The sequence below is a fragment of the Anguilla anguilla genome, chromosome 4 (genome assembly GCF_013347855.1).
Source record: "Anguilla anguilla isolate fAngAng1 chromosome 4, fAngAng1.pri, whole genome shotgun sequence".
Taxonomy (NCBI): Eukaryota; Metazoa; Chordata; class Actinopteri; order Anguilliformes; family Anguillidae; genus Anguilla; species Anguilla anguilla.
Window position 1 is genome coordinate 36,420,600 of NC_049204.1, and position 20,028 is coordinate 36,440,627.

General features: G+C 42.6%; 1 protein-coding gene and 1 pseudogene across 1 annotated transcript in view; one reads left to right on the plus strand and one right to left on the minus strand.

Moving 5' to 3' along the window:
* LOC118225291 overlaps window positions 1–7,197 on the plus strand; it is a 50,594-nt pseudogene extending 43,397 nt beyond the window's left edge.
* A 4,582-nt stretch (window positions 7,198–11,779) lies between these two features.
* The window catches only part of LOC118225328 (ephrin type-A receptor 3), a 134,580-nt gene continuing 126,331 nt past the window's right edge, over window positions 11,780–20,028 (minus strand). The window contains exons 16-17 of the mRNA XM_035413532.1: window positions 17,556–17,693; window positions 11,780–14,514 (exon numbers count right to left, since the gene is read on the minus strand). Coding sequence (XP_035269423.1) covers window positions 14,412–14,514; window positions 17,556–17,693 — 241 coding nt within the window. The 3' untranslated portion in view covers window positions 11,780–14,411. The remainder of the gene's footprint in view (window positions 14,515–17,555; window positions 17,694–20,028) is intronic.

The window sequence follows — 20,028 nt, forward strand, 5'->3', positions numbered from 1 at the left end:
CTTAAAATGCCAACCAAAAACAAAAAAAAACTGAAAGCTTCATCAGTCTGTCACAGCTGGAATCTCATACAAATAATCAGAAAAGGGGATCCCCACTGATTGAAGTGTATCTTGACTCAGCGGTTTTAATCCTTTTCACCGCCTCTCAGTCTCTGGCAGAGAGTGGTCTTCTCTTTTCGGGATTGCTTGTTGGGGTCAAGGGGCCAGTGTTCAGCAGAGGTAAAGACGGTTTTAGTGGGCTTTCTGTATGGTCAGGGAAAACCCGCAAAGCGGATTGCTCTCAGGACTAAGCATCACGATGTGTGGTTGGCTTTTAGGGGACATGCCTTTGCGCACCACAGGGTGGAGTTTGAATCGTATAAAGTGATGAACGACATGGCAACATGGGGGGGGGGGGGTGGTACATGTGTGGGTGGAGTGCTCTGTGTTGGTTATAAGGGATATGATGTTTGTTTTTTTATCTTTTTTATCTCTTTATATTTACTCTCAAGGGAGTTTGGATGGTGTACAGTATTTGGCGGTGTTGGTATTTTTGTAACAGTAGATATCACTAGATATAGATAAATAGCTCTCTCTCTCTCTCTCTCTATCTCTCTCTCTCTCTCTCTCTCTTTTTTTCTCCCTTTCTTTCTCTCTCTCTGCAGGAGTACCTGGAGGGGACCAGTGTAACTCAAATCAAAACACTGAGTCAAGTATAGCCGAGCCAGGACACCAGAGGCACAGCGTGGTGGTATAGCCACCCCCCCCCCCCCCCCCCCCCCAACCAGCACTACCTCCCTCAACCCCTGACACACAGAGCAGACATGATGGAAAGCATGCGATTCGGAGAAACGGGCCTTCTTTCCCCTGCCCTGGGAGCACTTCATCACAGCCATCGAGGGAAGAGAGATATCACCGGTTCCTCTCGAAATACGTATCGACGTCGTTTCGTGAGGTTACGCCGTGGCACTCATAATGCCATCAAGGCAAAATATGATGGATGGCTCTGTCATCCGGTGACGGAGGGCAGGCGCGTCTGTTCGCGCGACGTGAGGACGACCGCATGCGAGCACGGGCGCTCCCGCACAAATACCGCCCTCCCCGGGGACCCCGCTGCTAATTGCCCCTCTCAGTCACTCAGTGACAGCCCCCCCTTCGGGGTTTCGGGTGTCCCCTAATGAGGGGGCAGAAGCCATTAAAACAACACAGGAGCCGGTCCCATTGCGATCCAATGCGGCCTCTGGAGGGCAGAGTGACCACACTAAATACACTTATTCAATACATAAATGAATTAATAAAAAATAAAAAAAAATGTCAAAAGTGTACAGCATAACCAAGCTCCCCCCTAACACACTCCGATGATAAGCTCATAAGCTCAGCAGGATAAGCTTGTATTTGCAGGTTTTTACTGCCTCACGCCCAGCCTTAAAGAATGATTTGGGCACAGAGCTCTGTATCTTGTCCCAGTTTAAGAGAAGTTCATGCATTCATACACATATTTGCATTTTGCCTCCTGGAAGCACACCAGCTTATACATTGTTGTTTTTTATTATTGTTAGGCAGCCCTGCCATGGTTAGATAAGACCTGAGTAATGCCACCATTAGTCTAAAAAGCAAACTCTACCGGCAGCTCATAAGTAAAACACTTTGAAAAGACCTCCACAACACAATGTGCAAAATAATGCAATAAAAATTTTTTTTTTGAATCCTTGCTATAATATATATATAATTTCAATTATGACAAAGGATATATATATATGCAATGAGTTCCATAATGTGGTTCACATGTGGTTAAAGAGCACATTCTCAGCTTTTATTAAAGGGTATTTTTTTAATACATTTTGGTTTCACCATGTAGAAATTACAGTATTTTTTATACATAGCCCCACGCATTTCAGGGCACCATCATCTTTGGGACAAATGGCTTCACAAATGTTTCTGCTCAGTCATGTGTCTTCAATTGCTTTCTTAGTGCAGGTATAAGAGAGCTTTCAGTATCTGCAGGGTAATTTTGATTTTAGACTCTTGATTGCCTATTGGCATTTGTCAACAAGAGGACCACAGTTGTGCCAATGAAAATCAAGGAAGCCGATATGAGGCTGAGAATAAGAAAAAAACCTTAGGCTTACCAAAAGTAACTGTTGAGAACACCATTAAGAAGAAAATGAGCACTAGTGATAATCTCAAAGGGCCTGGTATACTAAGGAAGACCTATACAGTTGGTGACTGAAGAATTTTCTCCATAATGAAGAAAAACCCCTAAATACCTACACAAAAGATCAGAAACACTCTTCAGGGGGCAGGCATGGATGTGTCAGTGACTACTGTCTGCAGAAAACATTATGAACCAAAGAAGCTACACTGCCAGAGAACCACTAGTTAGCCACAAAGACAGGATGGTCAGGTTGCAGTTTGCTAAGATGCACCAAAAACTCTGCAGAGTTCGCATTTGCGTGGACAGATGAGACGAATATTCACTTGTATCAGAGTGATGACAAGAGCAAAGTGTGGAGACCAAAAGGAACGATCCAAAATCCAAAGCACTCCCACTTATCTGTGAAATTGGGTGTGGATGTTATGGTTTGGGCATGCATGGCAGCCACTGGTGCGGGCTCACTAGTCTTCACTGATAATATGACTGTTGATACCAGCAGCAGAATGAATTATGAAGTGTACAGAAGCATCATATCTGCTCGGGTTCAACCAAATGCCTCCAAACTCATTGGATGGCACTTCATCCTACAGCAAGACAATGATCCCAAGCATACTGCTAAAGCAGCACAGGATGTTTTCAAAGCCAAAAACTGGAAAATTCTTGACTGACCAAGTCATAAACCCAATCTGAGATCAACTGCAGGTGTGTTTCTGAACATAAAACTTCAGGCACCTGGCCCCAGAAACAAGCAGGAGCTGAAGATGGCTGCAGCACATGCCTGCCAGAGCATCACCAGAGAACAACTGGTGATGTCTATGGGTCACAGTCTTCAAGCAGTCATTACATGCAAAGGATATGCCACAGAATACTAAAAATGGCTACTTTCATTTACATAACATTAATATGTCTCAAACATTATGATGCCCCAACATGGGCGGCTATGTATAAGCAGTGCTGTAATTTCTACTGGGTGAGACCAAAATGTATAAAAATATCCTTAAATAATGTACACTTTAACCACATGGGCATTGTTTCATTACAAATCTAAAATTGTAGAGTACAGAGTCTAATCAAGATAAAATGTCTTTGTCCCAAATGTTATGGAGCACATCGTATTTCAAAATGCAACATTTGCTGTATGTTTCAAAATAGAGCAGGATACATTTTTGAAGGAATGGAAAGATATTTAAACGAGAGATGCAAATTTAGTTAATTATGTTGTGTTTAGAGCTCAGTTCTATCAACACACTATTTACCCACTTCTCACTCACTGAAGACTGGTCAAGGTTTTTAATAAAGCAAAAAAATATGAGTGGAAAAGCATACATTTTAATTACGCTAATTGTGATGACTTTTTTTCTCTCCTCCTCCCTCGTGCTTGATTCGTTTCCTGGCATGCTGTTTCCCCAGTCCTCAGTCCTCCCCTCTCTTGGCAAAGATTACACGGTGTTCCCGTGAGCTAAATGGTGGTGATCCACTAGGGTAAAGGCGAGAGGGCGTGGGGGATAGGGTTTAGCAGTTTAGTGGCCAGAGATTGGGCTTAATGGACATTATATGGACTGGTAACTCTGATGGCAGTGCATAAAGGAAGGTTAAACAAACCAGCGTGCATGTGTGTGTGGGTGGGGGTGGAGGGGGGGGTCAGTGACCTTTCTTCTTGGGTGGATGAGAGTGCCCATCCCTGGGGTCCATCATTACTGTCAATTTTCAGGGCTGTTACACTCTATAGGGTGCTACAAACTGACCCTACCCCCCTCTGAAGAGGTATTATAGGACATGGGCTGCACCCCAGAACAGCTTGTACATACATTGCAGTAACAATTCCACTCTTTCATAGTACTGTCACATTAGAATCTGCTAGTTATGCTCTGGGACCTTTTTTGTGCAAAACATCTATGCCCCATTTTCTTTATCTTTTTTTCTTCATCTTGCTGTTAATCATTTTCCCACACACTGTTAGCAGAGTAAGAATAAAAATAGAATGAAGAAAAATGTATTTTTATAACATGCATAAGCTCATTATATATGCACCACAGACATTTTTTTTAAATGGGTGTGTTCAACAGATTAGTGGGAGAAAAAATGTCACAATTCCAGTTTGCTGGTCATGACTGGCCCATAGTAAATTTTACTTCATGTTTTCATTTCATATCACGACACCTGATAAATACCTATAAGCACACTGCCCCTTTAAGAGCCATTAGACCCTTGAGGCCCTATTTAGGTGACAGTGGCACTCATGGAAATGCAAATTTTGTCCTTTGCAAATGGCGCATATTTTGGTCTGAAATTAAGGCGTATGCATCAATATGGCTTTACTGGTGCAATGTAGGTGTGTCGATAAAAACATTTGGTCCTGTGTTGGACAATGTGGTGTCCAATAATTTGTTTGTGTTTTAAACCCACACAGGCCAACTTAAATCTAACGCATGTGTTCAGTACTGTTTCAGTTGAGTTTCATATGAACATAAAAGCCGGATAAGCGATCACACAGATATTTGATGGATGTTGATGGGGACCTTCTCTGCACATGGCAAATTGTATGATATATGCATGTGCTAAATGCATATATGTATGAACAGTTGAACTGCACTGTGAATGAAGGTTGTTCAAAAAAGGGTTTTTGTGTAATAATGCATTTTTTTGCATTATGACTGGCATGTATTGCTTTTACATTATTGTTAGTGGCTATATTGTGTTGTATTATAATAATGCATGTAAATTATGTGGACTGCATTGCATCGCTGAAATAAAAATGTATTATACAATAAAGGTTTCTATGGTAGCTTATACCAATTTCAACAATTAGAATGTTTTATTGGAATTGTTATTTACATTATAGTAATCATATTTTTAAATAGGATACCCTCATTTTTTTATCCATAAACCATTGTCTAAATTAAACTACAGTCTTACAGTGGTAACTGAGATTGCATTAGAACTGTTTTCCAGCATATGCTGCTGAACCTGTATATCTCCTTTTCAGTGGCCAGTTATAGTTCCAGCCCCTTCAGACCTCCACTGGTTACAGCGTGTTTGCTTTGCTCTTTTTTAATGGGTTTTATTGGGGGGTTTTCTGTTGTGTATATTTAAGCATATTGTGCAACGGTGTTATTTGGTTGATACTAATGGACTCTGCACTTTAGTAAATAATAAAGTGCGATCATGTAATCTTAAGCAATAGACACACACACACACACACACACAATTTATCAGTCTAGTTTTGACAGTATTTGGATGAGCTTTAAACCATCAAAGTCGGACGGAGTGTAGCACAGTGGGTAAGGAGCTGGGCTTGTAACCGAAAGGTCGTAGGTTCGATTCCCGGGTAAGGACACTGCCATTGTACCCTTGAGCAAGGTACTTAACCTGCACCGCTTCAGTATATATCCAGCTGTATAAATGGATACAATGTAAAATGCTATGTAAAAGTTGTGTAAGTCGCTCTGGATAAGATCGTCTGCTAAATGCCTGTAATGTAATGTAATGTAAAGTCAAGATCCCTTGTGCTGAAGAGAGGGAAAGTGGTGGACAAGTTTCGTTTCACCATATCCGAAACCACCATCCCAACATTGACAGAACAGCCAGTCAAGAGCTTGGGGAAACTCTTTGACTGTAGCCTGAAGGACACAGCTGCCATCCACAAAACCAGCGGAGACCTTGAGGCCTGGCTTGCCAAGGTTGACAAATCTGGGTTGCCCGGTTGTTTCAAGGCTTGGATATACCAGCATGCCTCCTGCCCAGGGTTTTATGGCCCCTCTTACTATATGATGTCCCTATGTCAACTGTGGAAGCCCTGGAGAAGAAGATCAGCAGCTATTTGCAGAGGTGGCTTGGCCTGCCAAGGAGCCTAAGCAGTGCTGCTCTGTACGGATCCACTAACACCTTACAGCTCCCCTTCAGCGGCCTCTCTGAAGAATTTGTGGTGACACAGACAAGAGAAGCCATGCAATACAGAGACTCCAGGGACCCTAAAGTAGCAGCAGCTGGCATTGAGGTCCGCACAGGCAGAAAGTGGAGTGCTGCCAGAGAGTTGCAGGTGGCAGAGGCACGGTTGAGGCAGAAGGCTCTTGTTGGGACGGTGGCAACAGGGCGATCAGGCCTGGGCAACTTTCCAAGCTGCCAGATTGGTCAAGGCCAAAGGGAAGGAGTGACAACATCTCCAGGAAGAGGTGTGCGCAGGTGTAGAGGAGGTATGTGTTAGCAAGATGGTGTGACTCAGTCAACAAGGAGCCTGGACAAGGTGGGAAAACATATTGCAGCGGAAGATCACTTGGTCAGATTTCTGGCGGGCGGACATTTACAGCATCAGATTCCAGATCCAAGCTGTCTACGACACCTTACCAAGCCTGACAAACCTTCACACATGGGGCAAGAGTGAAACACCTTCCTGCCCTCTGTGTGCTGGGAGAGGGTCCCTTTAACATCTCCTCAGCAGCTGCCCCAAAGCCTTGACCGACGGCCGTTACCACTGGCGCCATGACCAGGTGCTCAAGGCAGTTGCGGAAGCGGTCACCACAGCTATTCAGTCCAGTAAACACCGCCCCAGGAAGGAAACCATCCCTTTTCTCAAAACTGGAGAGAAGCCCTGTTCACTGCCACAGACAAGACCGTGCCTACTTTCCACAGCCCCAGATTGGCAGCTGAGAGTGGATCTTGGAAAACAACTAAAGTTCCCTGATCACATCGCACACGCAACTCTCCGCCCAGACATGATCATCTTCTCAGATTCCACCAAGCAGGTGATCATGTGGGAACTGACAGTGCCCTGGGAAGAACACATGGAGGAGGCTCACGAGAAGAAGCTTGCCAAATACCAGGAGCTGGTGGAGCAGTGCAGAAGCCGAGACTAGCGGGCTCACTGCGAGCCAATTGAAGTGGGCTGCCAGGGGTTCACGGGGCGCTCACTCTGCAAAGCTCTGGCTGGGCTTGGAATCACTGGTGCAGTAAAGAGAGGGGCCATACGTTCCATCACTGAAGTCGCAGCGAAAGCCACTAGGTGGCTTTGGATAAAGAGGGCAGGCCCGTGGCTTGTTGCTGCTGGGATGCAAGCTGGGACTTGATCAACCTTGGCTGGGTCACCTGGGCGAGGGGGTCTGATGTTGAAAGACCCAAAACCCCCTATGACCCCAGGAACATCACTGATGATGCATCCCAGAGCATCCGAGACATGTATCTTGCACGGATTATTTATTGTAGAATTGATTTGTTTCAGTTTAATGCTCACCTTTTTGCTTTCAGAGCTTGAGCGTAAGGCTCACCTGTGTTGCTATTTTGGATTTCTCCCAGATTTGCTTGACTGGGATGGACCTGTTGGCTTTGGAGCATCATAAGATCATCAATACAGTTAAATTGAAGTAGAGTATGTATTGCATCGCTCAATTAAATAAAGTGTAGTAGTCTGTGAACAAGCCTTACCACTACAGCTACAATAAAAAGCAGGAAATCAGTACTTATTGCTTATATCCAGGAAATGAGTGTATACAAACTCAGCAACTAAGTTGTGCCATGTCTTTCTCCTTTAGGTAAACAGGCAACATTACTTTTTAGGGTGCATTAATGTGCATGTGGTGACTGTATGTCCCAGACAAGCATATCAGACATGGAACTGCCAGTTCTCTATGGAGTTGATGTAGTGGAATTAAAGAGAAAGAACATGGTGGATCTGATAGGCCATAATGAAACCAAATCCCCACCACACACACAGGCAATGTGTTCCTCTTGCACTAGCTTCTTTTACAACTCGGCCACAGCTGCGCTACATTCTCTAGTCACAAAATTACCTAAATTGAGTTTAGGTAATTGCACCTTGACTGTGAAAATAGAGCCTTTAATGTATCAGTAAAAAACACCTTTATTCTCTGGAGAGGCTGAGCTTAGAGACAAGAGGTCTTGTAGTTGGGGAAAGGGCTTTTCTTGTGATGGGGCAGTGATTTTTGGTAACAAAATGTTCATTTTCTTAAAGCTCTTCTTTAATACTGCATTATTGAAAAACACATCTGCTTCTCTTCGATATTCCTGAGTCATCTGGTTTAAAGTGCACTACAAATTTATAGTGGTCACCCTACAAAAGCATCTGTTGCTCGCCACCAAACTGTTGCTATGCCAAACTATCAAATTTTTCTGTGCACTGGATCACTGGCTGAGCCCTTCGGAGAATGAGGAGTAGCCTCATCCAACAGTCACTGTCCGTCAGCTTTCAATCAGAGTCAGAAACAGGTTAAGTTCAGGCAAATCTTCATGACATGAACTGTGCAAGTCTTGAATTGCAGTATTTTTGGATGGTGGCCACTAGTTCAAAAAACTATAATCAGAAGGTTCTTTGAACACAGGTCATTTTTGTGATGTGACCAATTACTGGATGTCAAACTTGCATCATATCCCTTTGACCATAGATGGCTATCCTCATTAAGTGGCAAACCACTAAACACACAGTTTTGCTTTCCGTTGATAAAAGCAACATGGGGTGCTGTCTTGCCACATTGTATAATCAGGGTACATTATTAGATTATAAGCACTCATGGATTTGTGTAAGTTTAAGAAAAGGGATATGCTCATATATAAAGCCACATTAGCACCCCCGAGACTGTGGACTGTAAAAGCCACACATTTCAGGGACTGTTGGGTCAGGTCTAGCTGCTCTGATGGATCCAGGCTGGATCTGAAGTGTGCTGCCTGCTCAAGATGGATTAGAGAGAATCCTCTCGACTTAGAGGTATGCTTCTGTTACTGCTCTGCCCTGAAGTCTGCAATGCAAAGGGCTTACGGGAGCTCATGGTGCCACTGCTATGCTACTGGACTAACATTGAGGGATTAGTGTAGCTCGAGTCAAGGCTTCTATATCTCTCTCGCATGCCTTCTCTCGCCCTCTCTCTCTCACTGGCTCTCTCTCACTCTGTCTGTCTTTCATTTGCACTCTCTCCCTGTAGCATGCAAAGATGCACTCACAGAGAGATTCACTCACGCATATGCCATACATACAGCCACCACCACAGACACATAATATATGCAGTGGCACGCAGACACACACACACACACACACACACACACACACACATAAATACAGTGGCATGCAGACACACACACACACAAACAAACAAACACACACACACACACACCTACACACAAACACGCACACACACACTCACATACATATGAGAAAGAGACAAAGGATTGTGTTTGTAAAAAAGGGTGTGCATCAGCTTGTGTCATTAGTGATGAAGGAAACACACAGTATGAAGGGTAGGGAGCTGTGCCAGGCCCTTCTGCTCACAGCGCCCTACTGAAATAACAGAGAGAAGCCAAGCCTTCAGGTGAGAAATTAAAAATATTAGCATATTTATTACAGCGACATGAAGAAGTTGAAATGCACACACCTTTAACAAGCTCATATAAACCTGCAGCAAGTAAACAAATGGACACAGGGTACAAAAAAAGAAGGAAATTCAACCATAAAACCTTTACTGGGGTTAGGGGGTACGGATAAATCATCATCTTCGTGAAAAGCTACTGACAGCTGTGGACAAGAATTTATCAGTCAAAGAACTGCATGTTTAAATAAATTGCATTTACAGTGCTGCACTTTTACCAGGAGCGCCCAACATAGACATGGGGTTTGTTTTAGGCTTATGTCTGTAAAAACCTATGATTGAGCTTTTGCACTTTTTCCCTTTCCTTGGTTCTGAGAGAGAAAGGAGCACAGCTTGGCATGAGCACACCTTCCTTTGCTCTGTGGAGTCAGATAACAGAGCTGTGGAATAGTTGCTTTGTAAGTTGATTTTTTTCAACAATTGATGTTATTTAAAAAAACAAAAAACTACATTTGCTTAAATTATACTAGTTGAGAAGTACTTTTAGCCCTGTGTTTGATCTAGTCAATTTATAAGTTCATACTTTCCCATGTTGCTCATTGATTATGGTAAGAAGAGGAAATAAGAGAATAAAATTATGAGATGGCTTTATCTGATATTTTCAAAGTTAAGCGTGTAAACATTTATGCTGAATGCTGGTGGCTGATCCTGCTAAAAGCATCAGTTAATGACACACTCCCTGATCTGGGATTAAATCAAGATGCCAAATTGTAGGTGGAAAAAAAGTTTGCACTAATTCAAAGTAATCTTAAATGCATTATTATTGGAGGCAGGGCCTTGGTCTCTTTACCAACATTTCTAAATTGACAGAGGCAGGGTCACTGTTAGTGGAATGAGTGATTTCATCCTTGACATGGCATGTCAGTCTCTGCAGAACAGCCTGCCCCTGACATCATTACATCACAATCAAGTTACCCAGGGTGATTGTGGGTAATTCCCTCAACTGCCAATCACTTTCTATTTCAGGCTTGATTGGATTTTTTTTTGTCCTTACCAATGTTTCTGTCCATAGTCTTGGGGCAGCCGGTGAATCGTTTTCGCATTGGAGGACAGTAAAGAGGCTGATTTACCACACTGACTGGAAAATTAATTAATTAAGCATCGCTGTCAAGCCCTTAGATCAATTCTCCTAACAATTTATCTATATAGTGGGACAGAGTGTAGCACAGTGGGTAAGGAACTAGACTTGTAACCGAAAGGTTGTAGGTTCGATTCCCGGGTAAGGACACTGTCGTTGTACCCTTGAGCAAGGTACTTAACCTGCACCGCTTCAGTATATATCCAGCTGTATAAATGGATACAATGTAAAATGCTATGTAAAAGTTGTATAAGTCGCTCTGGATAAGAGCGTCTGCTAAATGCCTGTAATGTAATTATTTGTAAATTAATTTTAAAAACAAAAAAATGCCTTGGATTTCTCTTTCTGGAGTGCCATCTTTGATAACATGTTGCGCAATCAAGGTTCAGTTGAACCAGTTCTTTCCCTAAAGGAACAGATGGTAACAATTTTGTCTGATTAAACTGAGAAATAAAATCACTCCCTGTACGTATAAACACGCACTCACACACTCATCTCAGTGTTACCCAACTTTATCTTGGAGGAATTAGATGAAACCAGGCTCTTTGATATGGTAGCAGAATGTGAACAATCTGGAAAATGATCATTACCATGTATGAATTTAAAATTAATGGCCATAAAATATGCAATTTACAGGAGAGTTTGAACATGGAAAAAAGAAACACAGAGTTCACACAGAAATATCATGGGGGAACATCTCAGCATTTCAATACTTTATCATGAAATGGTGCAACCATGATTAGCTCATTTCTGCGAGGGAATAAATTTCAGGGAAGCCTGAGAAGCTCTGATTGTGGCTCTTCATTAAATGCATTTTGCATTTTTGTAATTAATTATTCATTGTTGTTGCTGCTGTTTGGAAAACCGAGGGTATGAATAGACACTTATGCTCCAGTAATTTGGCAATTTAGAGGAGATCACAATGAATTAGCACCCACTAGCTGAAGGGAGGGCAGACGTGCCAGGCTTATAGATAGCAGTGAAGGCCTTATCTATATGAATACTCCAGATAAATACATTCATTACTGCCAGGAGAAATAAGGCATCCACAGCTTTCTCCAACAAAAAAGAATAATTAATAATAATTATCATTATACTCCATTATCGTCATCTCAAATGTGTCTGATTAATAGGATATTTGCCCCTTTCATTTTATATCTGGCATAAATTCTGAATTAGCGCCTCTTTTGTTAATGCGTGAGAGTGGGATGCGGAGGTAACCATGGGAACACCTTGATGAAGGATTTTATTTTTTTGGTGAGTAACACTTTTTCAAGCTTGTTTATTAATTTATTTTCCTGCGAACGCAGTCCGTGGCAGGGTCAGTCACAGACAGGTGACCTCCGACCTCCTGCAGTGGTGAGATTGGGCTGCCTTGCCAGAAGCCGTGGCTGGCAGAAATGTGCTACACCAGTCCCCAGAGCAGCGTGCGAAGCCTTCAGCCTGTGCTCGTTTACACACAAATCATATTCATATCTATAATTTATAAAGGCCCAAACTCTATTTTTCCACTTTTGGAATGAACCAGTACCCCGCTCCTCATCGACCCAACCGCTAATAATACAGCCTTTCAGCACATCGCTGAAAATCAGGTTCTGGGTCAAAGAAATTTATGCAAAGTCAGCACAAATGCATCAATTTATGGGGTTTAAATTTAAGGGTTTCACGAGTGAAGATATTGTTTCTGAAGGGCTTGCCAGGGAGGCATCTGAACACTGTGAAGATGAGTTGAGCGCTTCAGTAAAACTGCAGGCACCATTATCTCCCAGCTAATGTGTCACGACCTCACGGCTGTTCCTGCAGCACTGCGACATCATCGCATCAGGACCAATGCCACAGTGAACAATGCAAGGCTGTGACACGTCGCAGGGGTTTTTCAATAGATAGACGGAGCTTAGCATCCATGCTACACTCACACACCAGTGCTCCTCCAACATCAAAGCTCGGTGGGAGGGGGGCAGGGAGGGAAGGGTGGGGGGAACACACATGGGGGGGGGGTTGTCTAGCCTTAATTCACAGCTAGATTTTCTCTTCGTTCTAAAGAAAAAGTTCATACTTACAAACATTCTAGAGTTTTAAGTCAACACTGTACATTTTTTACACTATGGTACAATCTTTTTTTTTTCCTTTTAAATCTTGAAGTCGGGTATGGTAACATCTCCTTTGTCGTGAGAAGGTATGGTGCTCTGTTGTGGGGGAGAAGAAAACAGGGCATGGACGTGGCTTGGCTGCACACTCCACATAAACTTCCTGGATTCCTTCAGTTGTGAGAGACTTCAGTACTCATCATTAAATATGCTATGGGTCACATCGCACTCTTCAGACGCAATGAAGTCGTTTCCCTTTGTTTTTCCAGGTAAGCAACAGAACGGAAACTGTCTGTAAAACTGTGAGGAAATGGACAGTTGAGAACTGGCTCTTAAAATGACACAAGGCCACACACTTTTGCAACAAATATACATTCTATATCGTGCAGGCCATTGACAATGTTCAAGAATCATTCAAGCAAAGCTTTCTGCAAATGGAACCATACCCTATCAGCACACGCACACACGCACACAAACGCGCACATGCCCACACACGCACAAACTTCACAAAAAATCATTCTCTGGTTCCCGTAGTACGTCCTAGACCTGATTTGCTCTTATGTCTGCTATCTGCTTGTCTGTGTTTAACCTGGAAGCACTGAAACGTCTTCTGAGGGGGACTGTGTGTGAGCGGTCTGGAAGAGACAAGCGAAACTGGGACAAAGCGTATCGTCCCAAAGAGACATACATTCCACACTGGGGAGATATTGCCACTAAGTTAATGGTTTGCCCGCGACGCGCTTACTACGCTCCGCACCTCCTGCGGTTACGCGCGTCAAAGGGGAGCCGCGGCCGGACATCCTGCCTGACCGGGGAAGCTCCCCTCCAGCACCGCTGACTGGCGCGATGGGCCACAGTTCTGTTAGCTGGCTACCTCCGGTCCCTCCGGTCAGGCGCGGGCGTGGAGGTCGTAACGGGGGCCAATGAAGGAACGGACTTTGATCACTTGGGACAGTAAGACACTGACTGTGGGGGTCTTACATCCACACATACCTCTTTCATCAGTATTTCATGCCGACCTCGAAACAAGGATATCAGGAGAGGTTACTGTACGAACATGGGGCGAATATATACACCGTGGCTCTATATTATAACCTGTGAATACGAGTTGAGTTTCTGGGACAGAAGGAAAAAGTACCTGTAAAGTGGTGTTCGCAAAACGACATGAAATAAAAATCTGCACCCTCATGTAATCAGGTCAGGCGTGAGATGAGGCTCTTTGAATCCCATTGTTTGTCATGTGATCTGGTCCCTTGGAGCAATAGAGTTTGAAGTTTGAAATTTCACTTCTGAACAGACGAACAGCGCACACTTTAAAAACACTGCTCTGTACAGACAAGATTTCCTTACTTCTGAGGTAAATAATATGAAAACCCCAAAGCAAAACAACCAGATTAAACAGCAACGCATGATGTACGCACAACTTCACACAAACCTGCACAAGCAGCACTAGTAAATGTCTTGTTTTTTTTTGTTTTCTCTTCTTCTTTTTTTTTTTTTTTTTTTTTGTTGAGTGACAGTTTCTAACCCGGTCCCCGATCACAGCTCCCGTCTGGGGTTTACCGAGGGTCTGCGTGCAGGGACGGATGGACAGACGGACAGACGGACGGATGTACAGATGTGGGATGGCTGGTGAAAAAAGACGCACTCAGAACACAAGCATGGAGGCTCTTTTCCCTGGGAGAGGGGGTCGGGGCAGAGGGGTCATCGTGACCGTTGGGTGGGGGGGGGGGGGGGGGGGGTTATACGTGGACGTGATTCCCTTGCTGTGCCTGCAGGATTTGTATACTGCTGAGTATTTTCTTCTGGTGTCCTGCCAGAACCACACCCAATCTTCCCAAGTCACTGAGAATGAGAGAAAGAGAATACTCGTTAAATGTGTTTCTCTATCTACAGTGGCCCCAAAAAGTATTTGGACACTGAAGCCATGCTTAGTAATTTATGAATTATATTGAATTACATAACAAAATGTCAAACCAAATAACATTTATGTTAAAGATAGATGCCTTAAGCACACTTTTCACAAAAAGATGTTGGTTGGCTTTTAAACAATAAAACAATAGATATACTGCTGAAAATGAAGACAAAAAAGTATTTGGACACTCAATAATGCCTTCAATAAAGATCACAGTTTAAGTGTTTTAGTATTTAGTTTGCCACCCTTTACTTCGCAAAACTTCTTGACAACGTCTGGGCATGGAATCAATTAGTTTCATGAACAGCGGTGGTGAAAGTTTCCTCCACGTTTCAGCCAGCAAAGCTTCAATTCATCCACACGAGTGCATCGACGGCCTGACATTTTCTTCTCCATTGCATCCCATAGATGCTCTATAGGGTTTAGGTCAGGGCTCTGGGACGGCCATTCTAAGACTGAAATTTTCTTTTTGGCAAAGTATTCTTTCAACAGGCGGCTGGTATGTTTTGGATCGTTATCCTGCTGAAAGATCCACTTCTGTCGTTTGAATAATTTCTTTGCTGATTTCTGTAAGTTTGCATCCAAAATTCATCTGTATACTTCAGAGTTCATGATTCCATCAATGCACACAAGCTCACCAACACCACTGTAAGAAAAACAGCCCCAGACTTTCACATTTCTACCTCCATGCTTTACAGTACCTTTAGTGCAGTCCGGTTGGAATTCTTCTCCTGGCTTTCTCCACACAAATGCTCTGCCATCAGATCCATGGAGGTTAAATGTGGACTCATCAGAAAATAAGACAGTTCTCCAAAAGCTGCCGTCTTTGTGCGCATGTTCTTTTGTAAATTTTACCCTGGCTTTCCTGTTCTTTAGGCTAATGAATGGTTTTCGCCGCATTACTCGCCCTCTGTACCCATGCTCATTGATCCTGTTTCGAATAGTCTGTGAACTGAGTTGTATCTGGTAATTCTTGTTGATGTCTGAGGCAATCCTTGCTGCTGTTTCTCGCCTGTTTTTCTTGATGCTACCAACAATTATCCTGTCCAATTTGCTGGTGGTCTTTCTGGGTCTGTCTCTGCGCTTTCTGTTCTCATTCACAAGTCCTTCATCTTTGAATTCTTTTACAATATACCAACTGTGGAAGATGGGAGATTAAGTTTTTTGCTGATCTATCGAATAGAGTTGCCTTCTTTGTGCCAACAAATGATGCTAGACCTTTTCTACTTCACTTTTCTTAGCCATTTTTGCAATTACTTTCAAACAACTGCTCCAAAATCATTTATAGTGGGTAAATGAGTCAATTATCCTTAATTTCACACAGGTGCTCCAACAAAGTTTCACAATCAGTATAGGTTTGAGTGTCCAAATACTTTTTTGTCCTAATTTAGAACAGTATATCTATTGTTTTATCATTTAAAACCTAACAAACATCTTTTTGTGAAATGTTTTGCTTGAAAGGTGTGCTTAAGGTATCTGTCTTTAACATAAATGCCACTTGGTTTAAAATTTTGTTTTTTAATTCAATGAAATCCATACATTTTTAAGCGTGGCTTAAGTGTCCAAATACTTTTTGGGGCCACTGTACATCTGCAGTACAATATGATTCAGTTACGCTGAAATTAAAGATTGTTTTCTAACTGCGCTATAGAGGTCAGAGTACAAGTCTGTAGCCCCTGACTAGCTACACTGCAGCTTTTGGTCAATCCTTCTTCCACGTATGAAACACAGAGAACTTGATCCTATGATCCTAAAAAGACTCCTCCAGCAGCCACACCCAGCCCCCAACCACTCCCCTTTCAGAAAAAAACTGTAACCGAAGCCCAAAGATTATATAAATATCTGATTCACATAAACATATATTTCACCAGTATGTGTAACTTGCCTATTGGAAATGAGGGCACTGCGTGCCTATTTGTATTGCATTATTAATAATTGCCAGTATTAAAAACCATGCATTTTCCCATTCCAGGCTTTCATAAATATGTGACGTTAAATACCTGGCCAGCTTAAAAATTTGGTAACAAAGAAAACCTAATGTAATCAGTGCCACCTAACTATCTGAAGATCTGAAGTCTCTTTGATGTGTGAAACACAGCTATAAATTAACCTGCTAACTATGGAATAATTAAGTATAAAGGGTGACAATTTGTGTTGATTTATCGTAAAAAGCCATTATACTGCAGGTGGAGTTAACTGTCAGCTAAGTTTAGCTTGCAGATCTATGCCAATTCAGACAAATCGTGCTGAGTAAATTGTATACAGCACTGTTCATTTTGTGGGAGATGATGCATGTTCAAATGGCCCATGGCACAAAAGTGAATTGATGCTCAAACAGCAGAAATGGAGTCATATATCTACACTTATTTGTTTCTATAAAATGTTATTGTTCTTATTATCAAGCACTGTACCTTCATTATTCTGTCCTCAGTATAAATGTACATTTTATTACTTGTTATACATTTAACCGCTGTTTACATATGTACAGTAATATACTGGAATGTCATTAAATATGAGCATTATTTAGTTATTTTAAATGGCAGGAACAAATGTATTATTTTTTGGACTGGTATAATACAGCAAGTAGCAGTAATTACACCATTTAACAAGCAAATCCTTAAAGATGTTACTTGTCCAATACAGGTAGCACCCAAACAGCAGCCTTTCTAGTTTTGAACATCATACAAATAGCACCATTTTCAAATTTAATTCGTTCTGTTTTTGAAAACTTAATGGGATCCCCCAACTGGAAAGTGTTACGTTTAAGGCTCAAAACACTTGAGAATCATTGGACACCATCTGATGACATCACCTCCTGGCCAAAGCAACAGCCATTAAGGAAAGACCGTAGGGGAGAGGTATTTTGAATCATATGGGAAAAGGCAAATTAGACATTACGAGCATAAGGAACACATTTCCTCAGCGCAGCAGGGGGGGTTTGGAGGGAGCGACAGCTCTTTCTCTCTCTCACCTCATGTTGACATAGAGCACTGAGTCCAGGCTGGTGTAGCCTGCGCCAGAGAAGTGCTCCTTGTATTGACCCATCTTGATGGACTCGAGCCAGTCGTCCACCGTGCTGATGTTGGGTTCCGGCGTGGGCGGGTCGTCCCTGCGGGCCCAGACAAACGCACCTCTGATTACGCATCAGTTTGTGTCGTTATGGCGAATGATTAAATGTAAAAATAAGAATAGCATTGATTTAATAGTTTGTTTCATGAACAACACTTCTGTGAAAGTTCCAGAGAAGTTCATTTTCATCAGGAGAGGGCTACATGTTTGCGGACTGTGGGAAGAAACCGGAGTACCCAGAGGAAACCCACACAAACACAGAGAGAACATGCAGACGCCACACAGAGAGGATCCAGGCCGGTCGGGACTCGAACAAGGCTCATGTGAGGCAACAACACTAACCACTGTGCCACTAATCCACACAAATAATGTGCATTTCTTTATTTGAAGCCAAATGACATTTTCTACCATTACAAGGATACTAGAGCGAAAGGCCCCATATTGTGCAGACTACACCTCATCAGCACGGAGTAGGTTTTAGTCCTCAAACTCTCCAGAAAAAAAACAGTACTGTTTATAATCCCAAACCTAGAGTCTTGGTCAAATTTGCATTAACACATGTTCACCCAATAGTAAAACACTTTCCCTGAGAGAATTTATCTCTGTACTCCAGAAACTTGGCACGAGCCACTGGACTACCCATTGCTCAGACAGAGCATTCCTGATAGTCACTTCTACGTTGAGAACCTATGCTCCAGTAGTCACGGTTGTTTCTCACAGAAGAGAAATTAAATTGAAATCATTTCCTCTTCACAATGGTGCTTATTTTGAATATCTTGCCCTTCCACTGCCTGAATCTCAGACTTTGATTATTGCTGTGATTTACATACAGTAGCTATGAATTCCTATCTAAACGGTCTGACCTGCTAACATACCTATTTCCACATGGAATTAATTAATGAATTTAACCCAACATTACAATTTTCCCACCCACACCCATGCTCATACCCTTGACCTTGTTCAGCTGGCATTAATAGCTTCCCAGTTGACTGGTGATGACTTCTCTGGCATGACCATAGGTCTATTAATCGGAAATGCACTGACTTCAAACCCTACCGCACATTTTCTTTTCAGAACCTGAAACTTTATTTAATCAGGAAATTTGTAGCTTACTCTCATCCATCCGCCTCTGAGTCCACCTCACCTTGTGAACTATCTGATATCCATAATGGCTCACATAACGGAGACGTGATGGCTCCTCTCAAAACAAGATCAGTTTCTTTTTTTCCTCTTTGATCAGAGTAAACCTTTGAGCAGTGCTCCATGAAGATGGAGCAGTATAGCCTTGAGCGCCCCTGATAGAAATCTGGAGTCATGGTTCATGGTCAGGCACACAAGCAACACCTGATGACTAATAGTGGTGCTCTCCACACCGCATGCTTCTTGTATTATTCTATCATTTTAAATTACTGCAGTGGCAACCCCAGAACTCAGAACACTGTTCTCAATCATACAAATAATGCTCCAGCCTACTGCCAATCTTACCTAGTAATTTACAGTGGACAAATGTTTTTATAACACTTTTCGAAAGTAAGTAAGTCAAATATATTTACTCGCAGCTGATGTCATCATCAACATGTCAGAGACTCATGTATCATTGCAAATAACATAAATTTCTCAGAAATGGACTGAAACGCCATTACAAGTTGACCTTTAGCACAACGGCCTTGACCTGTGTTCTTGACCCTGGCCCTACCACCCAAGTTAAGGCCTGCCTCCCTGCTCTCATGCCTCTCATTAAAACTTTATCAATGCCTCTTTGTCACCTGGGTGTGTCTCACCTGCTATTAAATTAGTTTCAGTTGCTCCCATACTCAAGAAATCTACCGATGACCCAGATAACCCCAACAACTAGGGACGCGTAAACAGCCACTTCTGGAAAAGAGTCCGGAATGTGTAGTCTCATCCCATTTTAAGACATCCCTAAAATCAAACGATCTATACGAGGAATCCAGCAAAGTCCAGAGACAGGCATTTGTCACAAACAATCATCTATTTCCCTCTGATGTAGGGTTCCCAAACATTCTACTTCTGCTGGATCTAAAAGTGGCTTTTGATACAGTTAACCACACCATCCTCCTAAACTGCTTAGAATGCTGCCTCGGCATCTCTGGTACAGTTCTCGCTTGTCCCTAGTCTTACATAACTGACAGACAATAGTATGCCTCAATCAGCAACTGTAAATCTGACACATTTGGTTACACAAGGCATGCTGCGGGGATATGTCATTGGGCTGCTCCAGTTCATGCAGTACATAATTCCCCTTGGACAGATTATCTTATGTCATGACCTCAAGTTTCATTGCAATGTGGATGACACACAGTTGTGCTTGAGCACCAAGGCTACCACACTGTCCATCTCCTCCACTCTCATAA